Source organism: Salmo salar, chromosome ssa01 (assembly GCF_905237065.1).
Source record: "Salmo salar chromosome ssa01, Ssal_v3.1, whole genome shotgun sequence".
NCBI lineage: Eukaryota > Metazoa > Chordata > Actinopteri > Salmoniformes > Salmonidae > Salmo > Salmo salar.
The window spans coordinates 29,661,883-29,689,774 of NC_059442.1; the positions used below are offsets into that span (position 1 = coordinate 29,661,883).

Consider the following 27,892-nt stretch of genomic DNA (forward strand, 5'->3'; position numbering starts at 1 on the left):
TATCTTATTAACATTTTGTTCTCGCTAGCTATTTGTGTAGGTAGATATCAAGTAAACACAATGATACTGATGAAAATGCTGGTTCTTTCAATCATATGCATCTCTCTACTCAGCCTGTCTGCCTCTCTTTCTATCTGTCTTGACTTAAGCTATCACTTGTGAAATGCAACATTGTATGTAATCAATCAACTGGATCTGACATGAAGCTGTCTCTAGCGAACTTGTAACATTGTATCAACTAGCCTATTCCAGGCCCTCAGAGTTTCCTGTCTTATCCAGAGCAACTTACATGTTCATACTTTTTCTGCACTGGTCCCCCGTGGGAATCGAACCCACAAGCCTAGCTTTACAAGCTCCATGCTGTGCCAACTGAGACACATCAAATCATCACAAACCACTTGATGTCTCAATGTACTAAATTACTGTATTGTGTGTTTTTTTTTATGCTGATAGAAAGTCTACAGGTACAAACCTAGATGACCAGCCTATGTACAATACAGTAATGTACATTTCCATGAAGTTGTTTGTAAGGATGGTAAATGAATACTGCACAAAAAGTGGTTGCTTGGTCATGAAACATATTTTATTTGATGTGGATGTTTTGTGTCTTTGCTCATAACTTTTCACCTTCTGATGTAAATGTTTGAAGACAGGGTTTTGTTCTTTCTGGATTCATTAGAATGACAATTGCAGAGAAAGGGACAGGGCAACAACCCTTACAATCCCTACTATTGAATCCTGCAAGATACTGTGCTGTTCTTAATTATACAACTACCTTTTTCGCCAAAGCAAGATACTGGATGATTTATTTTGCTCGTGCTACAGACGTCTATATCACTCTGATAATACTATTAACGGCACAGTGCACTACTTTTGTGGAAAAATATTTCTTTCAACAAAAGAATATATTTTGTTTTATGATTTATTTATTTTTTATTCTGCTTTTTTAGACGGTTTCTGCCCGCGGCTATGGCTACTTCTATTAAGTCTCAGGTAAGTTTGTTGAGTCTTTGTTTGGCAACATTATGAAAGGTTCTCAATTTTTTTTACTTGTAAAATAGGAACATAATTGGAAAATGCCATGGATACCCCCACTCTCAACTTAAACTGGTGACTGAACTAAGATTTGTTAAAGGCAATGGTATTGCTGTTGTGATTAGTTGTGTAGTTTTGGGTACCGGTAGTTAGGAGTACGGCAAACACCTTATTTCTTTGGTTCCTCAATATACATTTACCATATTACAATGTAGGCTATGTGTTACAGCACTACTTTTGGTGTCCCCCTCAGGAATTGCTCTTGAGAAAATTTCATGTAATTGTCCCCTCCAAAGTTGATATCAGATTTTCGCCCCTGTCTTCGCTACACACACCTCCCTTCTAATTGTCTCAACATTTTAAATGATACTCAAGACACATTACCTTCACACATATTTTAGATGTTTTTCACTGACAGTCGCAACTCAATAATTAGCTAGGGCTTTTGCCACGCGCGCTGCCTATGAAAGACTTTCTCATATACCATTTTTCTTCTGTTCTACTGGTTTTCATATCAACTTTCTTTCGTTGTCCAGAAGCCAAATGCACAATCCTAGTCATATTTGCAACCCATCCTAGTTGTTGCATCTTTAGATTCACCCTCTTTCTAAGTTTCTAAAGGATATTTTCATCTCTTTCATATACTGCTTGCATCAGGTGCGCTGTGTAGAATGGTGTTTTCCCTTTTTCCCGCGAATTTCATTTTGGCAAATGTTTGAAAATGACATTTTATTGACTGCTTCATTACAGGAGTTGCATGTTTTGTTAAGATTAATTACCATAATCTAAATGTGTTTTCTGTCATTCTGAGCACCGCGGGAGGACGCCCTAATGAGTTACACACCTAATGCGTAACACTTTACTTGACACCCAGTGTCATAACACATTATGACATGGTCATACAGCTGACATAACTTCTCATAACCTGTCATAATATGGTCATAACACTGTCATATATTTACACCTGTGTACACCACATGTTTTGCATCAGTTTATGGCTGGTTATGACACCTACATAAGAGTGTCAAAACCCACTTTTATTCAAATTTGTTTTGTTTCCATGCGGAGAAGTTTCCTTTTATTTGAAAATGTGTTTCTTTAATCCTTGGTTCATTGTTGTAATGAATTCTTTACAATCATGTTATTTTTTTTACCCCATTTATTAATAACTTGTAGAATATACACTTTATGGCACTGTCAAGAAGCATTATGACCATCATAGGCCAGATAGGCCTATCAGGTACATGCCTTGTGTGGTAGGTTTTGTGGGTTTCGACACTTATGTAGGCTGTGTCATAACCAGCCATAAAATAACTACTGTGGTAGTTTTCTTTTTAACACTCTTATGTAGGTGTCATTACCAGCCATAAAATAACTCAATGTCATGACAGTGTAATGACCATATTATAACTGGTTACGACATGTTATGTCAACTGTTATAACATATTATGAAATGGTTATGACTGGGTGTCAAGTAAAGTGTTACCACCAATGCATATGTGTCCAGTAGATTTCTTAAATGACCAGTAAATTAAAATCTTCCCGGTCACGTTGTCCCTGTCTCGCGTATTTTGTGAGTTGCATTTTACAGATCAGTTTGTGCAGATTTAATATACATAATCTAGATTAGGACATACTCAGTTCTCATAAAAATAAGATATAAATGAATATATTACAATAACTTTGAGAAATGCATCTGGTTTGGTATCCTGTCTTAATTCCCTCCTTTCCTAGCTTGGTTTCCTTGATCCCTTTTGCTTCCTTTCCTCCCGCCTTTTCTAACTCCCTTATCTTTCCTTCTAGCCTAGCTTCCTTTCATCCATTCCTTACTCCCTTTCCTTCCTAGCTTCCTTTCCTCTAATCCATTTCTTGCTCCCTTTCCTTCCCTGGCTTCCTCTCTTCTATTCCTTTCCTATTTTTGTTGTTGTTTAGTTTATTAATTTGACCATATTCAATAACAACTGAGTAAAATCATCAAGGATAACACACAATAAAGTCTGGGACTTATTTCCATTGTGGTCCTCTTGAGACAAGATGGCTAGGCAAGATCCAAAATGGTTGAACACACTATCGCAGCGAGATAATAAAACATAAAAACAAAGAAGAAGAACATCTATATCATCATTGCTTCCCTTTCCTCCTTTCCTTCTTTCATAGCACACTTTCCTCCAATCTCCCGTTCCTAGCTTCCATTCATTGGTCCATCCTATCTTCCATTCCTTCTTTCCTAGCTTCCCTTCCTTGATAATTTTCCTTCTTTTCCTCTCCTCCTTTGCTTTTCTAGCTCTCTTTCCTCCTAACCTTTCCTAACTATCTTACCTCTACTTTTCTAGGTCCCTTTCTAGCTTTATTTCAACATTTCCTTCGTCCCTTTCTTTCCTTAACTTCTTTTAATTTCCTAGTTTCCTTTCCTTTCCTCATTTCCTAGCTGTCTTCATTTCCTTGTTTACTTTCTTTCCCTAACTTCAGTGGAAAATAAAAATAATAATTCAGAATGGGATGGTATGAGTTGGTTTGGAGAGTTTTGGAGCATTTTTTTTTTACATGCTTTAAACACATTTTCATAATGCATTGTAGACAATGGCAAGTGATCACTCAGCAAAATGTGTCTACCAATTTTCCCTATAATTAAACAAAATATATAAAAAAAAGGTTTTGGGGATCAACTACAATCACAGAAAGAGTGAAAACAAATCTACATGTACAAATTGGTGAACTTCCCCTTTAATACTGAGTGCCAAAAAGCCAGGCATCAGATCAAAAGTCTTTGGTTGGTATGACTCGACCAGGGATCGAACCCCCACCCTTCCAATCCTAGGGTAGACACTACCATAGGGCCCCTGATTTGCTGCTACTGTTATGTTGACTGTAATAGTAGTAGTATAGAATTCCCAAAGTCACTACTGTAGTAGGAGGAAAGGAAGCTGGGAAAGAAGGAAAGGGATCAAGGAAAGGAAGTTAGGGAAGGAAATAGCATAAGGAAAGGAGGAAAGGAAGCTAGGAAAGGATGAAAGGTATATAGGAAAGGAGGAGAGGAAAGGGAGCAAGGAAAGAAGGATAGGAAGCTATGAAGGAAGAAAGGAAAGAGAGTTAGAATAGGAGCTAGCATAGCAAAGGAGGGAAGGAAAGGGATCAAGGAAAGGAAGATAGGAAGCTAGTAAAAGAGGAATGGAAGATGGGGAAATACCAAGGAAAGGAAGCTAAGAAAGGAGGAAATTAAATGTAGCTAGGAAAGGATTGGAGGAAAGGGAGCTAGGAAAGAAAATAAGGGGAGAAAAGGAAGGAACAAGAGAAAGGACAGGAATGTAGGAAAGGAGGAAAGGAAAGAAAACTAGGAAAGGAAGTTAGGGAAAGAAAGGGAATAATGAAATTAGGAAACAAAGCTAGAAAATGAGAAAAGGAGATGAAAGGAAGCTAGAGGAGGAAAGGAAGTTAGGATAGGAGGAATGAAAACATAGTTAGGAAAGAAGAGGAGGAAAGACAGCTAGGAAATAATGAATAGAAGATAGGAAACACCAAGGAAAGGAATCTAGGGAAGGGAGCTAGAAATGGATAGGATGAAAGGGAGCTAGGAAAGGTGGAAAAGAAAGGGAAATAGGAAAGGAGGAGAGGAAGCCGGGGAAGGAAAGGGAGAAAGGAAAGAATAGAGAAGAGAAAGTCATGGAAAGAAAGGGAGCAAGAAAAGGATGAGAGGAAAGGAAGCTAGGAATGAAAGGGCGCAAGGAATGGAGGAAAGGAAGCTAGGCTAGGAGGAAAGAAAATTGAGTTAAGAAAGGATAGGAGGAAAGAGAGCTAGGAAAGCAAAGAAGGGGAGGAAAGGAAGCAAAAGGGATCAAGGAAAGTAAGCTAGGAAAGGAGGGAATTAAGATATGAAAAGAAGAAAGGAAGCTAGGATACCAAAACAAATGCATTTTCAAAAGTTATTGTAATATATTCATTTTTATCTTATTTTTATGAGAACTGAAGATGTCCTAGTCTAGATTCTGTATATTACATTTGCACAACTGATCTGTAAAACGCAACTCACAAATATGTGGAGCAACTCAAAAATGCGAGTCAACTCACAAATGTAATACAAGTCATAAATATGTAAGATGCAGGTCACAAGAGTTAATCAGTCATATTCACGAAAACATATTTGACCACTGTTGTGTTTGCAAAGTAGAAAATATGTTTGTAAAATATGCTGCATTAACCAGAAAAAAAACTGTATTGCGTTAATTTGCAAATCATCATTTGTGACTAATTTGCTTTTGGATCATGACATATAGTTTGTTAAACTATAATGGCATATTTACAGACTGATTTTTATTTGGAAGTTGCATTCTGTATTTGCACAACACCTCTTTTGTTTGTGACTCACTACTTATTTTGATAAAAATCACCATATTATATGCACCCTTTCAATTTGTTTGCCAACAATTTCCTTCTAATAGAAGAAGAAAATGGACTACTTCAAAATGGAGATGGCCTCAATTGTGCTGCCCATGCTCTCACAGACACCATAATGGGACAGATACACTGATGCGATGTCTAAGTCTATGATGGGGATAGACAAAATCAACATGCGCACGATGGCGCATGCACACGCGTGACCTGTGTAGCCATGGTGTTAGTGTGGTACAACTACATTGCCTTCAGAAAGTATTCAGACCCCTTGACTTTTTCCACATTTTGTTACGTTACTGCCTTATTCTAAAATGGATTAAATAAAACATTTTCCTCAGCAATTTACACACAATACCCTATAATGACAAAGCAAAAACTGTTTTTTAGAAATGTTTGCAAATGTATAAAATAACTAATTTATACCTTATTTATATAAGTATTCAGACCCTTTGCTATGAGACTTGAAATTTAGCTCAGGTGCATCCTGTTTCCATTGATCATCCTTGAGATGTTTATACAATTTGATTGGAGTCCACCTGTAGTAAATTAAATTGATTGGACATGATTTGGAAAGGCACAAACCTGTCTATATAAGGTCCCACAGTTGACAGTGCATACCAGAGCAAAAACCAAGCCATGAGGTTGAAGGAAATGTCCGTAGAGCTCAGAGAGAATTGTTTCCAGGCACAGATCTGGGGAAGGGTACCAACATTTTTTGCAGCATTGAAGGTCCCCCAGAACACAGTGGCGTCCCTCATTCATAAATGAAAGAAGTTTGTAATCACCAAGATTCTTCCTAGAGCTGGCCACTCGGCCAAACTGAGCAATCAGGATAGAAGGGCATTGGACAGGGAGGTAACCAAGAACCCGATGGTCACTCTGACAGAGCTGTAGAGTTCCTCTGTGGAGATGGGAGAACCTTCCAGAAGGACAACCATCTCTGCAGCACTCTACTAATCAGGCCTTTGGGATAGAGTGGCCAGACAGAAGCCATTCCTCAGTAAAAGGCACATGACAGCCCTCTTGGAGTTTGCCAAAAGGCACTAAAAGAACTCTCAGACCATGAGAAACAAGATTCTCTGGTCTGATGAATCCAAGATTGAACTCTTTGGCCTGAATGCCAAGTGTCACGTCTGGAGGAAACCTGGCACCGTCCCTACGGTGAAGCATGGTGGTGGCAGCATCATGCTGTGGGGATGTTTTTCAGTGGCAGGGACTGGGAGACTAGTCAGGATCAAGGCAAAGATGAACGGAGCAAAGTACAGAGAGATCCTTGATGAAAACCTGCTCAAGTGCACTCAGGACCTCAGACTGTGGCTAAGGTTCACCTTCCAACAGGACAATGACCTTAGGGTCTGTTGTTTCACACAGCTAAGATAACGCAGGAGTGGCTTCGGGACAAGTTTCTGAATGTCCTTGAGTGGCCCAGCCAGAGCCCGGACTTGAACCCAATCAAACATCTCTGGAGAGACCTGTGCAGCATTGCTCCCCATCCAACCTGATAGAGCTTGAGAGGATCTGCAGAGAAGAATGGGAGAAACTCCCCAAATACAAGTGTGCCAAGCTTGTAGTGTCATACCCAAGAAGACTCGAGGCTGTAATCGCTGCCAAAGGAGCTTCAACAAAGTACTGAGTAAAGGGTCTGAATACTTAAGTAAATGTGATATTTCATTTTTTTATTATAAATTAGCAACAAAAAAAATATATATATATTTTTGCTTTGTCGTTATGGGGTATTGTGTGTAGATTGATGAAGGACATTTTTTTTTTTTATAGATTTTAGAATAAGGCTGTAATGTAACAAAATGTGGGAAAAGGGGTTAGAATACTTTCTGAATGCTCTGTAAGTGTGTTGTTTACTGTATTGCATGCATCACCCAGTGCGGTTTCTTGAGACCCAGGTGTTCTCTATTCTAATGTCTGTCAGCAATGGAGTCATTCCTTTATTGACCTGTTTGCGATGACTAGAAAGACCAAAGCACTCGTAGAGAGGAAAAAATGCATGTACACATCATTACAAATCCACAGGTGTTTTGAAGTAGAAAGCAGAAAGGAGGGAAGAGCTGCCAGCCCATCTGAACATCACTGAAGCCTGGCAGACTAATACAGTCTGCTTGTGTGTTCCCCTCTTTCTTTCTCATTCTCTGATTCCCTGCTCTGTTTCTCTCTAGCTCTGTCCTCATGTTGAATCAACAGTTGCTTAACCCCTCCAAACAGTTAATGAAACCAGAGATATATTTAGCCTGAATCACAAGAATGCCTCTTGTTTAATGTGCCCCTTTCTCTTAAAATAATCCATCACCAAATTGAGCAAAGAAAAACAGAGCTAATTCTGTGAGTCGCCAGACCTCCTCTTCCTCACCATGAAAGATTCCATTTAAATGCAGAGCTCGGCTAAAATAAGGCCCTTCACCATTACGGAAACACGGGAAAGCTCATGCACGCGGTCATATGTATCGCTTTCCATTTACAGGGATGCTAATAACGCAAACCAGTTGTGTAAACACTCAAGTGCTGACCCGTTTGATGTAAATCTTCCAGAGTTCCATTTGTCATCCCACTGTTTAGTAACAGGGTTCCTCCACTGACATGAACAGACTTTCTTAGAGTAGATTGAAGTATGCGGTGTGTCATAGATCATGTAGAAGAACAAACTGAATCTAAGTGTGTAACAGAGTTACAAACTAATGTCACTGCAATGGACCTATTGAGTATTTACTTCACAGGGAGGGTCTCTGTCTCTAAGCATTTCATCTGAGGCTTCATTTCAGCTACACTTTTAAAAGAACCTGTCCTTGAGATAGAGGAGGAGAAGTATTTCTGTTGAGGAGAGGATGGTGGTCATTCATACAGCACAAACACTTATTACGTTATACAGACGGTGGCCTTGACTTTCAGCACCTCTTCATGTCTTGTTTTTCAAAGCACATCAAAAGGCTTTTAAACATTCCACGCACTTGGTGTGGCTGCCAAGCCCTCTTCTAGTTTATTAAGCCAAAGTGTTTTTTCGCGGGGAAAAAAAGTGTTTGTGAGTGCTTTCAGTTCTTCAACAACACTAAAGAAATACTTTGTTCTTCTTCTTGCATAAACAATGCGCTCTTTGAAAATAACATTTCTCCAAAAGATCATTCTCATGATACTGAAGAAAGAGAATGTGGGGTTAGAAAAACTTGACCCCTAAGGCTTTGTTCTGATAATGCTGAAGTAGTGCATTTTGACAGTTTGCTATAGGCCTGGTTAGTTGATAGAAATTAGTAGTTTATTTAATCTGTGGTAGAAGGTCGCTTCTCTGTTGTCATTGTACATTTAGAAGCAGTTGATTGCATTAGATAAACACTCATTAGCTTTATGAATTAGTGAAGCTGAGACTCAGACTAGGCAGTGGGTATTTCCTCCATGTGCTGTGACCTCTCTCTCGCTCTCTCTGTGGTTCTGAGCAGATAGGCTGTTGAGGAGGAGTGAACACTGAGTCCCTCTGTTCTACTCTCATGGTAGCAGAGGAGTGAGATATGGGCCGGCTGAAAACCCGAAAAAGATTGTGGTCACGTTCTCCCCACAGACGTAAACAGTGACACTTACAATTTCCTGTGCATGCTGCAGAACAGGAAGACCAGAGAGGACGACAGAGCCTGTGCACTCCACGTGCGTATCTCGGAGTACGTCTGTGTGTGTGTGTGTGTGTGTGTAAGACTGATTTAACATAGCATAGGGTTCACCTTCTCTCATGGAGCAGTCAGAGTGGAGTGAAAGGATAACGTACACTCACCCTTTGACTGTCCACTTTATGCAGTCTAGTAGATTAGTGTGTTGATAATGCAGTTTAATAAAAATGGTACACACAACTTGTGAGTGGTCTGTTACCATTACAATGAACAGACCCTGAAGTCCACCTCCCCGAAGGGTTACTACCCCCAGGCAGCCCAGGGTTCCAGATCCTTTACCTGCTGTTGAGTTGAGCCACATCTGTTAGCAACGTGACCAATAAAGGCCCAGATGGAGTTATCTGCAGCCCCCTTCCCTATACACCCCCATCTCTATAATGAACTGCTTGTTTACCATATGTTTGAAATGCACTGTTGGAATGTGACTGAGTGTGTGTTGAGAGAGGTCTTGTTTATTCTGCCTTCCCAAAGGTTTTACTGCTACCAGACTGACCATTTGTATTGAAAGACAGACTACGCCAAGTGCTAATTTTAAGAGCAGTAACTGTTTTGTTAAATTACGTTGCATTCTCCACATTTTTTACTCTACTCATCTGGTAATTTCTGTTGTTTCACTGTGCTCAGTTTCTCTCTGTTATGTTGTGGTCCGGTTCAGCACTACTGCTGCTTTAAGCTGTCTCAGTGAATTGTGCAGGCTTCCTAAGTAACTTTACTATCACAGGTTGTCTGAGCCAGCTCCACTTCACCAGATCAGAGGAGGCCAACCCGAGCCAATTAGGAGCAGGGAGCGGGGCTGCTGTCCACCCCACAGTGGCCCTGCCCTCTCCGTTGTGCTTTGATCTCCCGCACGCTACACACAACCAGAGCCAGAGCCTCCAACTCTGTCTGTAATGGATGACAAGGCTAGTCCAATTATTACAATCTGGTTTCAACATCTCTCGGTAATCAGACGAAAGAAGGGGTAATGAATAAGCCCCCACGTCTTCCCAAAAAGCATTCAAGGGTTTTTGCTTAATTCAATACAGCCCAAGTCAGAGATCAATTGGTATCAAATCAGTTCAAATTAGAGATGAGTTATAGTAATATGTGGTTTATTGATGTATATCAATGTAGTCTGTATTATATGTCTAGATTAAATGAAGACTGTTGTTGAACATACATATGGTTCAACTCAATTTGTGTGTGTTGCTCCAGGTCCTCCGTGGGTGTCTGAGAGGGTGGCCCACAGACAGCCAGTACGCCTGGGGAGTTCCATCAAGCTACCATGCCCTGTGGAGGGAGACCCTCCACCCCTCATCATGTGGACCAAGGACGGCCGCAACATCCACAGCGGCTGGATCCGCTTCCGCATCCTCCGCCTGGGCCTGAAGATCAAGGAGGTGGAGGCCGAGGATGCTGGAACCTACGTCTGCAAAGCCACCAATGGCTTCGGCAGTGTTAACATCAACTATACCCTCATTGTCATCGGTAAGTAGAAAGGTGTCTTGCAGTCTGCTCTACATTACAGTATATTACTGTTTGCCAAATAACACCATTCACAGTGAAATCACCTTTACGATGACACTACCCAGAAACCATGTACATGACTCAAAACTTGCCATCTTTTGAGAAAGTGATTTAAAGTCAGTCACTTAACTCTTCCGCTCAGGTCAAGATCATGTCGATATGCAGATGTTAAAAGACAATACCATGCACCATGGATTCATGGCTCTGAAATAAGGGGATTTAGGAAGGGGGATTGAAGTTAGTCCCCTCCTCTCTTATATCCTATACTGCTCAATCCCAATATCAACAGCAGCATGGGATGTTGTTTCATATTGCATCATCCTCGGTGACTCAAGCAGATCTTAGCTTCTTCCCTGTCCCAAGGCTAAACTCTGGTTTGTTAAAGCAGAGGCTCTTTAATTCGGAATAGTCCAACAAGACACATGTTCACCTTAACATTAACCTATGAAGCCCCGTAAAGCATATAAGAGGACATGATGTGGTGTGCAAGAGACAAGTATTTAAACTCTCAGTAAGTCAAGTCAAGTTACTGGTCACTGGTCTACTTCCTCCACTTTAAGGCCATAGTGCTGCTCTCTCTGCCTGTGTACATACAGTACAGTTGGATGGCTCTGTGCTTGAGTAGAGTGTGATGAATGAGAGGAGTGGAGCGTGAAAGCTCTGTTTAGTTTAATTACTCTAAGATGCCTAATTAGGTCCAGAGCCTACTGCAGGGGAGGAGAGGGGAGAGCAGGGGCCGACCAGAGGAGCTGCTTCCTGGTCTTGTGATGGTTTCTCACACTGGCCTTGTTTTGGGGTAGAACCCTAATCACATAGATCAGATCAGGATAACAGTGGGGAAAGAGAATGATGTCCATTGTGTAGCGAGTATCATAGGGCCGGGATGCGGATCTGGGGAAATGTGATTCTAACAAAGTTATTTTGGCTCCTGTTCAATATGAAGTTGACTGAGATGTCAACAAGAGGGCAAAGCTGTTGATTATTCCTGGTTAGATATACACTGTAGACACACCATGAGGAGGAATGTCAAAGTTCACACGAGTGTATTTCATCAATGTCATGGCTGTCTGCTGTACTTAAAATACATTATTTTACTGTACATTGCTGTAATAACCTGCAGTGTCAGGTTGCCTACATGATTTACATTGGACCATGCTCAGTTCAGAAATATCTCTATGATTGCACAGTGCAGCACAGTGTATAAATCGAGTCAGTCAATTTATCCAAATGATAGATAGCATATCTCTCCTTACACAGTATTGAGTGTAACTCACAACTGATTTATCTAGCTTGGCCTTCCTGTTTTTTATTTAACTAGGCAAGTCAGTTAAGAACAAATTCTTATTTACAATGATGGTCTACCCCGCCCAAACCCGGACGACGCTGGGCCAATTGTACACCGCCCTATGGGACTCCCAATCACGGCCGGATGTGATGCAGCCTGGATTCGAACCAGGTACTGCAGTGACACCTCTTGCACTGAGATACAGTGTCTTGTGCCACTCGGGAGCCCTGTACTATGTAATGAAAAGTATTCTAGCCTTCAGTAGTGCTGAAGCAGGGCGAGATTGTATAAGATAACTTCAACCTGCCTGCCTGTATTACTAGATACCTACTCCCACACAGGAAAGAGATGTTTTTTTTTCTTGAGGCATACTGTTTTCTTATGTGTATTTTATTAGACTGAACAAAATTATTTTCACCCTCTCTGATCTCCACCACAAACTGTTTGGAGTTGGTTCTGTTTTCCTTTCCCACCGTTTGTGGTGAATGCGTGACAACCCAGCACTAGCCTCTCAGCAGTCATTGTACATCTCTGTTTTGTAAGACCACAGAGACCTCCCCCTCGCTCTCTTCTCTCCATTCTCTCATCCATCATCCTAGTCTGGGACTGGCACACACCACCAGTTTGTTTGTTTTTATAGGTAATTGTCCCATCAGGGGTGCAGTGCAGTCAGAGGCTTTTTGGGCTAGGGAGATTAGGGGAGCCTCATTTTAAAACATTTACAGGACTGAAGTCATACATTGAGAGAACTGACAGCCAAAAAAAGGTAGAATGGTCCATACTTATTGTGAGCGACACTTTCCAATCAATGGTGAAATTATTGTACCTCTTGATGTGCTTAAACATCTTAATTGTGTTTTGTATGTACTCTTCATATAATTAATTAAAATTCCTTTATTTGTATGGCATGTTAAATGGAAACAAAGTTTAAAAACTCCCTGATGAAGGGCATGCAGCCGAAACAAGTCTGAGTTTTTATATGAAGAGTGCCTTGGTCCTCCTTTCTTTTTGATGACCAATTGACCCATTTTACCAAAGAGCCCCTTCTGTCTACCAAAATCTACTGTTGTGTACCTTAGCAGCGCTTCACTTCCTTCTTTTTTTCTACTGTGCTTTGTATGTAGTTCAATGCCTGGTGGGGAAGGCTGGTAGTTTCTTCAGAGAGGAGATTTATTTGTGTGTTGTAAATGGGAGGTGTAATACTGGCCAGCTTCCAATGTAGCTCTGCGAACAGTATCCATCATTTGAGTTTGTTTTTACTTGAGCTCAGAAAGAAAAAGATTAAGAAACAACTGCAGTGAGTTCAAGTGCTGTTCAGGAGAACAGTGGCGACAATATCCTGGCCTGCTTTCAAGCTTAAGGACTGTAGTGACTTCCAGTCATGGCGCTAACAATAGTTAGCAATTGTGCTAGTGCTGGTTAGCAACTTCCTTCAAACTACACGCAGAGACATAAAAATGGTATCCACAAGTTCATAAAGGGCCTCATTGCCAAAATTACGAAGTATCCCTTTAATGTGAAATAGAACTTACCCTGAATATGGTTACTATGTTCTCAGAACTTAAGATATGAATGTTCTAGATACGTTTCATGGGAACATTGCAAGAACATTAATGTGTCCAGTTTTCTGTGGGTTAGGAGAATATTCCATCAATGTCCCACCAAACACACACAGAACATGGTTGCCTTGTTCTCAGAACATAAGATATTAATGTTCTAGAAATGATTCATGGGAACTTTGCAGGAACATTTGTGGCCAAAGAAAAATATATTATACATCGCGTCTTGTTATTGTTGTCTAGCCAATCAAGGCCATGATTAGTGAACCACTAATCCATTCATAGCTCTTTGTCTGTTGGCAAGATTAGGAATAGTCACAAACAGTGCATTTAAAATGTATGATTAGATTGTACATATTCATTTATACGGTCATTATTATTCAACATGTCCTCACCTGGGATTTGAACTCAACCTCTTGGTTCATGGTACTCCAATCTTCCTGCTACGCCACCAGGTCCGTGTCTGGTATCAGTTCATCTGATTATTCTCATCATGGATTTGATTTATGCTGAAAAAATAGATAAACACAACATGTAAAGTGTTGGTCCCATGTTTCATGAACTGAAATAAAATGTCCCAGAAATGTTCGATATGCACAAACAGCTTCTCTCTGTTGTGCACAAATTTGTTTTCATCCAAGTAAGCATTTCTCCTTTGCCAAGATAATCCATCCACCTGACAGGTGGTTGCCAAGATGGCGTAGCAGTCGGACGTGTGTTTGTCTTGTCCCATGTAAATAGTCGGTTTTCATAGTTTTTTTCGTATATATTTTAATCTCACTTTCCACCTACAATCTAAATATACTTTCCTGCAACCCGCCTCACCCAATGTGGTATGGATCTGATATTTGTATACGTTAACTGGAACCACCATCAGAAGCTAGCCAGCTAACTAGCTACTACCATGTTGTCACTGTTAGCCACGGCTAGCGGTCTTCACCTTTAGCTGGCTTGATGTCCCATGTATATATCATTTTCTTCGTATATATTTTGTCAGTTAGCCAGTGCTAGCGATCCTCACCGTTAACTCTGACATCAGCCAGCCTCAACCCGGTCAATTCCTGCCAGTCTGCACAGCGCGATATCAACCCAGAGCATATAGGACTGCTTTTTCTCTACCACATCTCCGGATTCCTACCGCAAGCGCTGAACCTTTACACCGGATCATCACAGCTAGCTAGCTGCTATCCGAGTGGCTACTCCTGGCTAACGTCTCTGTCCCGAAGCAAGCACCAGTTAGCCTGGAGCTAGCCTCGAGCTAGGCCCATCTCCCAGCTAGCCAAAGAGGTCCACCAGCCAATTCTTGGGCTACAATACCTCTTTTGCCAATTGGCCTGGCGATCCGCCGATCCATCACGACTGGTCTGCCGGCATAACCGTCCGAGGTGGTTTCAACAAGCTCTTCCGTTGCGATGTCGCCGAATGCCCATCTGCTAGCCCCGGCCCACTAGCTGTCTGAATCGCTGTGTCTCCAGCTTGCCTAGCGTAGCAGCGACTACGGAATTGGCTCCCTGACTCATCTAGTGCTACTCATTGGACCCTATGATCACTCAGCTACACATGCCTCTCCCTAATGTCAATACGCCTTCTCTATTGCAGTTTTGGTTAGTGATTATTGTCTTATTTCACTGTAGAGCCTAGCCTTGCCCAAAATGCCTTAGATAGCGCTTTTGTTACACCCCCCACACATGCGGTGACCTCACCTGGCTTAAATGGTGCCTCTAGAGACAAAACCTCTCTCATCGTCACTCAATGCCTAGGTTTATCTCCACTGTACTCACATCCTACCATACCCTTGTCTGTACATTATGCCTTGAATCTATTCTTCCGCGCCAAGAAATCTGCTCCTTTTACTCTGTTGCGAACGCACTAGACGACCAGTTCTTATAGACTTTAGCCGTACCCTGATCCTGCTCCTCCTCCTCCTCTGTTCCTCTGGTGATGTAGAGGTTAACCCAGGCCCTGCAGCCCCCAGCACCACTCCCATTCCCCAGGCACTCTCATTGGTTGACTTCTGTAACTGTAAAAGCCTTGGTTTCATGCATGTTAACATTAGAAGCCTCCTCCCTAAGTTTGTTTTATTCACTACTTTAGCACACTCTGCCAACCCTGATGTCCTAGCCATGTCTGAATCATGGCTTAGGAAGGCCACCAAAAATCCTGAAATTTCCATCCCTAACTATAACATCTTCCGACAAGATAGAAATGCTGAAGAGGGTGGAGTTGCAATCTACTGCAGAGATAGCCTGCAGAGTTATGTCATACTTTCCAGGTCTGTGCCCAAACAATTCGAGCATCTACTTTTAAAAATCCACCTTTCCAGAAACAAGTCTCTCACCGTTGCCGCTTGTTATAGACCCCAGCTGTGCCCTGGACACCATATGTGAATAGATTGCCCCCCATCTATCTTCAGAGTTCACACTGTTAGGGGACCTAAACTGGGATATGCTTAACACCCCGGCCGTCCTACAATCTAAGCTAGATGCCCTCAATCTCACACAAATTATTAAGGAACCTACCAGGTACAAACCTAAATCCGTAACCATGGGCACCCTCTTAGATATCATCCTGACCAATTTGACCTCTAAATACACCTCTGCTGTCTTCAACCAGGATCTCAGCAATCACTGCCTCATTGCCTGCATGCGTGATGGGTCCGCGGTCAAACGACCACCCCTCATCACTGTCAAACGCTCCCTAAAACACTTCAGTGAGCAGGCCTTTCTAATCGACCTGGCCGGGGTATCCTGGAAGGATATTGACCTCATCCCGTCAGTAGAGGATGCCTGGTTATTCTTCAAAAGTACCTTCCTCACCATCTTCAATAAGCATGCCCATTCAAAAAGTGTAGAACCAGGAACAGATATAGCCCTTGGTTCACTCCAGACCTGACTGCCCTTGACCAGCACAAAACATCCTGTGGCGTACTGCATTAGCATCAAATAGCCCCCGTGATATGCAACTTTTCAGGGAAGTCAGGAACCAATATACACAAGCAGTTAGGCTAGCTTTTTCAAACAGAAATTTGCATCCTGTAGCACTAACTCAAAAAAGTTCTGGGACACTGTAAAGTCCATGGAGAATATAAGCACCTCCTCCCAGCTGCCCACTGCACTGAGGCTAGGAACCACTGTCACCACCGATAAATCCACGATAATTGAGAATTTCAATAAGCATTTTTCTACAGCTGGCAATGCTTTCCACCTGGCTGCCCCTACCCCGGTCAACTGCCCTGCACCCCATAAAGCAACTCGCCTAAGCCTCCCCCATTGCTCCTTCGCCCAAATCCAGACAGCTGATGTTCTGAAAGAGCTGCAAAATCTGGATCCCTACAAATCAGCCAGGCTAGACAATCTGGACCCTCTCTTTCTAAAATTATCTGCCGAAAGTGTTGCAACCACTATTACTAGCCTGTTCAACCTCTCTTTCATATCGTCTGAGATCCCCAAAGATTGGAAAGCTGCCGGGGTCAAAAGATTGGAAAGCTGCCGGGGTCATCCCCCTCTTCAAAGGGGGAGACACTCTAGACCCAAACTGCTACAGACCTATATCTATCCTACCCTGCCTTTCTAAGGTGTTCGAAAGCCAAGTTAACAAACAGATCACCAACCATTTCGAATCCCACCGTACCTTCTCCGCTATGCAATCTGGCTTCCGAGCTGGTCATGGGTGCACCTCAGCCACGCTCAAGGTCCAAAATGATATCATAACTGCCATCGATAAGAGACAATACTGTGCAGCCGTATTCATCGACCTGGCCAAGGCTTTCGACTCTGTCAATCACCACATTCTTATCGGCAAACTCAACAGCCTTGGTTTCTCAAATGACTGACTCGCCTGGTTCACAAACTACTCTGATAGAGTTTAGTGTGTCAAATTGGAGGGCCTGTTGTCCGGACCTCTGGCAGTCTCTGTGGGGGTGCCACAGGGCTCAATTCTCGGGCTGACTCTCTTCTCTGTATACATCAATGATGTCGCTCTTGCTGCTGGTGATTCTCTAATCCACCTCTACGCAGACGACAGCACTCTGTATACTTCTGGCCCTTCTTTGGACACTGTGCTAGCTAACCTCCAGACGAGCTTCAATCCCATACAACTCTCCTTCCGTTGCCTCCAACTGCTCTTAAATGCAAGTAAAACTAAATGCATGTTCTTCAACCGATCGCTGCCCGCACCCGCCCGTCCAGCATCACTACGCTGGACGGTTCTTACCTTGAATATGTGGACAACTACAAATACTTAGGTGTCTGGTTAGACTGTAAACTCTCCTTCCAGATCCACATAAAGCATCTCCAATCCAAAATTAAATCTAGAATCGGCTTCCTATTTCACAACAAAGCATCCTTCACTCATGCTGCCAAACATACCCTCGTAAAACTGACTATCCTACCGATCCTCGACTTCGGCGATGTCATTTACAAAATAGCCTCCAACACTCTACTCAACAAATTGGATGCAGTCTATCACAGTGCCATCCGTTTTGTCACCAAAGCCCCATATACTACCCACCACTGCGACCTGTACGCTCTCGTTCGCTGGCCCTCGCTTCATACTCGTCGCCAAACCCACTGGCTCCAGGTCATATATAAGTCTTTGCTAGGTAAAGCCCCACCTTATCTCAGTTCACTGGTAACCATAGCAGCACCCACCCACAGCACGCGCTCCAGCAGGTATATTTCACTGGTCACCCCCAAAGCCAATTCTTGCTTTGGCCGCCTTTCCTTCCAGTTCTCTGCTGCCAACGACTGGAACGAACTGCAAAAATCACTGAAGCTGGAGACTCTTATCTCCCTCACTAACTTCAAGCACCAGCTGTCAGAGCAGCTCGCAGATCATTGCACCTGTACATAGCCCATCTGTAAATTGCCCATCCAACTACCTCATCCCCACACTGTATTTATTTATTTATTTTGCTCCTTTGCACCCCAGTATCTCTACTTGCACATTCATCTTCTGCACATCTATCACTCCAGTGTTTAATTGCCATATCGTAATTACCTCGCCACTATGGCCTATTTTATTGCCTTACCTCCCTTATCTTACCTCACTTGCACCCACTGTATATATACTTTTTTCTACTGTATTATTGACTGTATGTTTGTTTATTCCATGTGTAACTCTGTGTTTCTGTTTGTGTTGAACTGCTTTGCTTTATCTTGGCCAGGTCGCAGTTGTAAATGAGAACTTGTTCTCAACTAGCATACCTGGTTAAATAAAGTTGAAATAAAACTTCTTTTTTTAAAGATGCTGGAGGAAACAGGTACAAAAGTATCTATATCCAGAGTAAAATGAGTCCTATATCGACATAACCTGAAAGGCCGCTCAGCAAGGAAGAAGCCACTGCTCCAAAACCGCCATAAAAAAGCCAGACTACGGTTTGCAACTGCTTAAGGAGACAAATATCGTACTTTTTGGAGAAATGTACTCTGGTTTAATGAAACAAAAATAGAACTGTTTGGCCATAATAACCATCGTTATGTTTGGAGGAAAAAGGGGGACGCTTGCAAGCCGAAGAACACCATACCAACCGTGGAGCACGGGGGTGGCAGCATCATGTTGTGGGGGTGCTTTGATGCAGGAGGGACTGGTGCACTTCACAAAATAGATGGCATCATGAGGGAGGAAAATTATGTGGATATATTGAAGCAACATCAAGACATCAGTCAGGAAGTTAAAGCTTGGTCGCAAATGGGTCTTCCAAATGGACAATGACCCCAAGCATACTTCCAAAGTTGTGGCAAAATGGCTTAACCTCTCTTGGGCAGGTGGGACGCAGAGCGCCAAATTCGAAACAACAAAATGTCATAATTCAAAGTTCTCAAACATACGACTATTTTACACCATTTTAAAGGTACACTTCTCCTTAATGTAACCACATTGTCCGATTTCAAAAAGGCTTTACGGCGAAAGCATAAAGTTAGATTATGTTAGGACAGGTACAACACAAGAAAAACTACATAGCCATTTTCCAAGCAGAAGAGGGGTCACAAATACCAGAAATTCAGCTAAAATTAAGCACTAACCTTTGACGATCTTCATCAGATGACACTCCTAGGACTCAATGTTAGACAATACATGTATGTTTTATTCGATAAAGTTAATATTTATATCCAAAAACAGCATTTTACATTGGCGCGTGATGTTCAGAAAATATTTTGCCTCCAATACTGCCGGTGGATCAGCACAACAATTTACAAAAATACTCATCATAAACGTTGATAAAATATTAAACTGTTATTCAAATAATTATAGATAACCATCTCCTTTATGCAACCGCTGTGACAGATTTCAAAAAAGCTTCACGGGGAAAGCACACTTTGCAATAATCTGACTATGGCGCTCAGAAACATACACCAGGCAGTCATCTAAAATCATAAATAGCATTATAAATATTCACTTACCTTTGATGATCTTCATCAGAAGGCATTTTCAGGAATCCCAGGTCCACAATAAATGTTGTTTTGTTCGATAAAGTCCATAATTTAATGTCCAAATACCTCCTTGTTGTTTGCGCGTTCAGTAAGCTACTCCAAATGTAGGAAGCGCGCCCAAAATTTCACAACGAAAAGTTTAAAAAAAGTTATATTTACGTTCGTTGAAACATGTCAAACGTTGTATAGCATCAATCTTTAGGGCCTTTTTAACATAAAAGTTCAATAATATTCCAACCGGACGATTCCAATGTCTTGAAAAAACGTTTTGGAACACAGATACCTCATCACGTGAATGCGCGCCACAAAACTCATGTCATTTTCTGAGTCACCAACTTCCTGGCCTTCTTGTTCGCTCTCTGTTCACTGCAAAAGTCTGAAACTAGGTTCTAAAGACTGTTGACATCTAGTGGAAGCCTTAGGAAGTGCAAAATGAACCCTAAGTCACTGTGTGTTAGATAGGCAATGACTTGAAAAGACTACAAGAACCAGATTTCCCACTTCCTGGTTGGATTTTTCTCAGGTTTTTGCCTGCCATATGAGTTCTGTTATACTCACAGACATCATTCAAACAGTTTTAGAAACTTCAGAGTGTTTTCTATCCAAATCTAATATGCATATTCTAGTTCCTGGGCCCGAGTAGTAGGCCGTTTAATTTGGGTATGTTTTTCATCCGGCCGTGAAAATACTGCCCCCTACCCAAGAGAGGTTAAGGACAACAAAGTCAAGGTATTGGAGTGGCCATCACAAAGCCCTGACCTCAATCCCATAGAAAATGTGTGAGCAGAACTGAAAACGCGTGTGTGAGCAAGGAGGCCTACAAACCTGACTCAGTTACACTAGCTCTGTCAGGAGGAATGGGACAAAATTCACCCAACTTACAGTGAGAGAAAAAAGTATTTGATCCCCTGCTGATTTTGTACGTTTTCCCACTGACAAAGAAATGATCAGTCTAATTTTAATGGTAGGTTTATTTGAACAGTGAGAGAAAGAATAACAACAAAGAAATGTTATAAAATGATTTACATTTTAATTAGGGAAATAAGTATTTGACCCCTCTGCAAAACATGACTTAGTACTTGGCGGCAAAACCGTTGTTGGCAATCACAGAGGTCAGACGTTTCTTGTAGTTGGCCACCAGGTTTGCACACATCTCAGGAGGGATTTTGTCCTACTCCTCTTTGCAGATCTTCTCCAAGTCATTAAGGTTTTGAGGCTGACGCTTGGCAACTCGAACCTTCAGCTCCCTCCACAGATTTTCTATGGGATTAAGGTCTGGAGACTGGCTAGGCCACTCCAGGACCTTAATGTGCTTCTTCTTGAGCCACCCCCAAAGCATGTTTCCACCTCCATGTTTGACGGTGGGGATGGTGTTCTTGGGGTCATAGGCAGCATTCCTCCTCCTCCAAACACGATGAGTTGAGTTGATGCCAAAGAGCTCCATTTTGGTCTCATCTGACCACAACACTTTCACCCAGTTGTCCTCTGAATCATTCAGATGTTCATTGGCAAACTTCAGACGGGCATGTATATGTGCTTTCTTGAGCAGGGGGACCTTGCGGGCGCTGCAAGATTTTAGTCCTTCACGGCGTAGTGTGTTACCAATTGTTTTCTTGGTGACTATGGTCCCAGCTGCCTTGAGATCATTGACAAGATCCTCCCGTGTAGTTCTGGGCTGATTCAAATCAAATGTATTTATATAGCCCTTCTTACATCAGCTGATATCTCAAAGTGCTGTACAGAAACCCAGCCTAAAACCCCAAACAGCAAGCAATGCAGGTGTAGAAGCACGGTGGCTAGGAAAAACTCCCTAGAAAGGCCAAAACCTAGGAAGAAACCTAGAGAGGAACCAGGCTATGAGGGGTGGCCAGTCCTTTTCTGGCTGTGCCGGGTGGAGATTATAACAGCACATGGCCTAGATGTTCAAATGTTCATAAATTACCAGCATTGTCAAATAATAATAATCATAGTAGTTGTCGAGGGTGCAACAAGTCAGTAACACAAGTGTCAGTTGGCTTTTTCATAGCCGATCTTTGAGAGTATCTCTACCGCTCCTGCTGTCTCTAGAGAGTTGAAAACAGCAGGTCTGGGACAGGTAGCACGTCCGGTGAATAGGTCAGGGTTCCAGCAGGTCTGGGACAGGTAGCACGTCCGGTGAACAGGTCAGGGTTCCATAGCTGCGGGCAGAACAGTTGGAACTGGAGCAGCAGCACGGCCAGGTGAACTGGGGACAGCAAGGAGTCATCAAGCCAGGTAGTCCTGAGGCATGGTCCTAGGGCTCAGGTCCTGAGAGAGAGAGAGAGAGAGAGAGAGAGAGAGCGAATATTTAAATTCACACTGGACACCGGAAAAGACAAGAGAAATACTCCAGATGTGACAGACTGACCCTAGCCCCCCGACACAAACTACTGCAGCATAAATACTGGAGGCTGAGACAGGAGGGGTCAGGAGACACTGTGGCCCCATCCGATGAAACCCCCGGACAGGGCCAAACAGGTAGTATATAACCCCACCCACTTTGCCAAAGCACAGCCTCCACACCACTGGAGGGATATCTCCAACCACCAACATACCATCCCGGGACAAGGCCGAGTATAGCCCACAAAGATCTCCGCCACGGCACAGCCCAAGGGGGGGCGCCAACCCAGACAGGAAGACCACGTCAGTGACTCAACCCACTCAAGTGACGCACCCCTCCCAGGGATGGCATGGAAGAACACCAGCAAGCCAGTGACTCAGCCCCCGTAATAGGGGTAGAGGCAGAGAATCCCAGTGGAAAGAAGGGAAACCGGCCAGGCAGAGACAGCAAGGGCGGTTCGTTGCTCCAGCCTTTCCGTTCACCTTCACACCCCTGGGCCAAACTACACTTAATCATAGGACCTACTGAAGAGATAAGTCTTCAGTAAAGACTTAAAGGTTGAGACTGAGTCTGCGTCTCTCACATGGGTAGGCAGACTATTCCATAAAAATTGAGCTCTATAGGAGAAAGCCCTGCCTCCAGCTGTTTGCTTAGAAATTCTAGGAACAATTAGGAGGCCCGCGTCTTGTGACCGTAGCGTACGTGTAGGTATGTACGGCAGGACCAAATCGGAAAGATAGGTAGGAGCAAGCCCATGTAATGCTTTGTAGGTTAGCAGTAAAACCTTGAAATCAGCCCTTGCCTTAACAGGAAGCCAGTGTAGGGAGGCTAGCACTGGAGTAATATGATCAAATTTTGGGGTTCTAGTCAGGATTCTAGCAGCCGTATTTAGCACTAACTGAAGTTTATTTAGTGCTTTATCCGGGTAGCCGGAAAGTAGAGCATTGCAGTAGTCCAACCTAGAAGTAACAAAGGCCCTCACCGTTCTCATGATCATTGCAACTCCACGAGGTGAGATCTTGCATGGAGCTCCAGGCCGAGGGAGATTGACAGTTCTTTTGTGTTTCTTCCATTTGCGAATAATCGCACCAACTGTTGTCACCTTCTCACCAAGCTGCTTGGCGATGGTCTTGTAGCCCATTCCAGCCTTGTGTAGGCCTACAATCTTGTCCCTGACATCCTTGGAGAGCTCTTTGGTCTTGGCCGTTTGGAATCTGATTGATTGATTGCTTCTGTGGACAGGTGTCTTTTATACAGGTAACAAACTGAGATTAGGAGCACTCCCTTTAAGAGTGTGCTCTTAATCTCAGCTCGTTACCTGTATAAAAGACACCTGGGAGCTAGAAATCTTTCTGATTGAGAGGGGGTCAAATACTTATTTCCCTCATTAAAATGCAAATCAATTTCTAACATTTTTGACATGCGTTTTTTTCTGGATTTTTTGTTGTTGTTATTCTGTCTCTCACTGTTCAAATAAACCTACCATTAAAATTATAGACTGATCATTTCTTTGTCAGTGGGCAAACGTACAAAATCAGCAGGGGATCAAATACTTTTTTCCCTCACTGTATTGTGGGAAGCTTGTGGAAGGCTACCCAAAACGTTTGACCCAAGTTAAACAATTTAGTTGGGTATGTATGTAAACTTCTGACCCACTGGGAATGTGATGAAATAAATAAAAGCTGAAATAAATCACTCTTTACTATTATTATGACATTTCACATTCTTAAAATAAAGTGGTGATCCTAACTGACCTAAGACAGGGAATTTGTACTAGGATTAAATGTCAGGAATTGTGAAAAACTGAGTTTAAATGTATTTGGGTAAGGTGTATGTAAACTTCCGACACCAACTGTACTACCCACCACCGCGACCTGTATGCTCTCGTTGGCTGGCCATCACTACATATTTGTTGCCAAACCCACTGGCTCCAGGTCATCTATAAGTCTTTGCTAGGTAAAGCCCCGCCTTATCTCAGCTCACTGGTCACCATAGCAACACCCACCCGTAGCACAGGCTCCAGCAGGTATATTTCACAGGTCATCCCCAAAGCCAAACACTTCCTTTGGCCACCTTTCCTTCCAGTTCTCTGCTGCCAATGACTGGAACTAATTTTTTTTAAATCACTGAAGCTGGAGTCTTATATCTCCCTCTTGAACTTTAAGCATCAGCTGTCAGAGCAGCTCACTGTACCTTTACACTGCCCATCTGTAAATAGCACACCCAACTACCTCATCCCCATATTGTTATTTATTTTTTTGCTCTTTTGCACCCCAGTATCTCTACTTGCACATCAATCACTCCAATGTTAATGCTAAATTGTAATTATTTCGCCCCTATGGCCTATTTATTACCTTACCTCCCTAACCTGACTACATTTGCACACACTGTACATATATGTTTCTATTGTCTTATTGACTGTACGTCTGTTTATCCCATGTGTAACTCTGTGTTGTTGTTTTTGTCACACTGCTTTGCTTTATCTTGGCCAGGTCGCAGTTGTAAATGAGAACTTGTTCTCAACTGGCCTACCTGGTTAAATAATGGTGAAATAAAATGTAAAAAATATAAAAAAGGTGTGGCATATCAAGAAGCTGATTAAATATCATGATCATTACACAGGTCCACCTTCTGCTTGGGACAATAAAAGGCTACTCTAAAATGTGCAGTTTTGTCACACAACACAATACCACAAATGTCTCAAGTTGAGGGAGCGTGCAATTGGCATGCTGACTGCAGGAATGTCTCCCAGAGCTGTTGCCAGAGAATTTAATGTTAATTTCTCTACCATAAGCCGCATCCAACGTTGTTTTTGAGAATTTGTCAGTATGTCTAACTCGCCTCAACCGCAGACCACGTGTAACCACGCCAGCCCAGGACCTCCACATCCGTCTTCTTCACCTCCAAGATCGTCTGCGACCAGTCACCCGGACAGCTGATGAAACTGAGGAGTATTTTTCTCTGTAATAAAGCTCTTTTGTGGGGTAACACTCATTTTGATTGGCTGGGCCTGGCTCCCAATTGGGTGGGCCTATGCCCTCCCATGGCTGCACCCCTGCCCAGTCATGTGAAATCTTTAGATTATGGCCTAATGAATTTATTTCAAATGACTGATTTCTTGTATGAACTATAACTCAGTAAAATCGTTGAAATTATTGCATGTTGCTTTTATATTTTTGTTCAGTATGCTTATTTCAGCAATTGAAAGACTTTCTGTATAGTTGTCAAAGGTTTTATATTTTATTTAACCTTTATTTGACTAGGCAAGTCAGTTAAGAACAAATTCTTATTTACAATGACGGCCTAACCCGGACGATGCTGAGCCAATTGTGTGCCACCCTATGAGACTCCCAATCATGGCTGGTTGTGATACAGCCTGGAAACAAACTAGGGTCTATAGAGACACCTCTACCACTGAGATGCAGTGCCTTAGACCGCTTCACCACTCGATCTGATAACCAACCCCCCTGGGCCACTTGGCCTAGATGCCCTGGCCCATGAGTGACAGATGAGAGGCTATACGCCTTCCCCCTGATCCCGCCGATTCCAGCGACTCTAGACAGAATCAGGGAAGCGGGCCACCAGGTCCTTCTGATTGCCCCGAGATGGCCGAGACGCCACTGGTTTAGCACAATACTGTCACTCCTAGTGGGGACAGCATGGGAACTACCTCGGAGGCCAGACCTATTGTCACAGGCGGAGGGCACATTGTGGCATCCTAATCCCTCCCACCTGCAGCTGTAGGCCTGGCTGCTGGCCCTTGAAAATGGTCTGGTTTAGATCTTGAGCCCTCTGTTGTTAACATCTAACAGCCAGGGCCCCCTCCATCAACCTATGACACGAGGTGGTGCGTGTTCTGCCAGTGGTGTGGGGAGCAGGGTGTTGCTCCAGAATCTTGCGGCATAAGAACTGCGCTCCAGTTCTTGAGGTCTTTGTTTGATGTTGACAGGGCTGCAGCCACACCTAAGGTATGCGCAGCAGCCATTTCAGCATGTCAGGATGAAGAGCAGGATGGGTCGCTTGACAGCCATCTGCTCATGGCAAGGTTTCTTAAAGGAGTCCGTTGATTACGCCCCTCGAGCTCCCTCAGTTCCCAAATAGGATTTGGATCTGGTTCTTGGAGTACTATCCATACCTCCCTTCGAACTGTTAGACGCTATAGACTTTAAACATTTGCTCTTAGGAGAGCGTTTCTGGTGGCCCTCACCTCTACCAAGAGAGCTGGCGAGCTTCAAGCTTCACCTGTAAGTAATGAGTGTTATCGTCGATGTCCCGGGTAAAGTGAGCTCTACTCTGCTGCCTAATCCTGCCTTCCTACCAACGGTCCTGCTCCCAGGTCACGTGAACAGGGAAATGATGCTAACAGCCTTATCCACCTCCATGCCCACTGGGGACACTGGTGAGATCTACCAATGATCTCCTTGTCTGGGAGAATAATGGCCGCAGCAATGGGGTCCATGATAGGGTCCTCAGCCGAAGACATGAAGGTCCAATGCTTTCACTGGCTTGAGACATGGAACCTTGAGTTCAACTTAGCCCAAGTTGACGCAGTTCATTGGAGAACTTGGAGCACTGATGAATGTACAGTGCATTCGGAAAGTATTCAGACCCCTTCACTTTTTCCACATTGTTACATTACAGCCTTATTCAAAAATTGATTAAATCGCTTTTTAACTCATCAATCTACACACAATACCCCATAATGACAAAGCAAAAACAGGGTTTTAAGAAATGTTTGCAAATTTATAACAAAAACGTATCACATTTACATACGTTTTCAGACCCTTTACTCAGTACTTTGTTGAAGCACCTTTGGCAGCGATTACAGCCTCGTGTCTTATTGGGTATGATGCTACATGCTCGGCACACCTGTATTTGGTGAGCTATTTTCAGGTCTCTCCAGAGATGTTAGATCAGTCTGGGCTCTGGCTGAGCCACTCAAGGACATTGAGACTTGTCACAAGGCCACTCCTGCATTGACTTGGCTGTGTGCTTAGTCATTGTCCTGTTGGAAGGAGAACTGTCACCCCAGTCTTAGGTTCTGAGTGCTCTGGAGCAGGTTTTCATCAAAGATCTCTCTGTACTTTGCTCTGTTCATCTTTCCCTTGATCCTGACTAGTCTCCCAGTCCCTGCCACTGAAAAACATCCCCACGGCATGATGCTACCAGCACCATGCTTCACCGTAGGGATGGTGCCAGGTTTTCTCCAGACGTGACACTTGGCATTCAGGCCAAAGAGTTCAATCTTGGTTTCATCAGACCAGAGAGTCTTGTTTCTCATGGTCTGAGAGTCCTTTAGGTGCCTTTTGGCAAACTTCAAGTGGGCTGTCATGTTCTTTTAATTGAGGTGTGGCTTCCGTCTGGCCACTCTACCATAAAGGCCTGATTAGTGGAGTGATGCAGAGATGGTTGTCCTTCTGGCAGGGTCTCCCATCTCCACAGAGGAACTCTGGAGCTCTGTCAGAGTGACCATCGGCTCTTGATCACATCCCTGACCAAGGCCCTTCTCCCCGATTGCTCAGTTTGGAAACAGGATGCACCCAAACTCAATTTCGAGTCTTATAGCAAAGGGTCGGAATACTTATGTAAATAAGGTATTTCTGTAAAAAAAAAAATTTAATAAGGCTGTAACGTAACAAAATGTGGAAAAAGTGTTAGGGGTCTGA

At 43.0% G+C, this 27,892-nt stretch overlaps 1 protein-coding gene across 2 annotated transcripts in view; it reads left to right on the plus strand.

Moving 5' to 3' along the window:
• The window catches only part of LOC106598245 (fibroblast growth factor receptor-like 1), a 56,580-nt gene that overhangs the window by 16,578 nt on the left and 12,110 nt on the right, over positions 1-27,892 (plus strand). The window contains exons 2-3 of one of the 2 annotated variants that reach the window (XM_014189361.2): positions 951-993; positions 10,281-10,553. In XM_014189361.2, the coding sequence (XP_014044836.2) occupies positions 10,385-10,553 (169 nt within the window). In that variant the 5' untranslated portion in view covers positions 951-993; positions 10,281-10,384. The remainder of the gene's footprint in view (positions 1-950; positions 994-10,280; positions 10,554-27,892) is intronic. The other variant, XM_014189338.2, reaches the window with a different exon arrangement.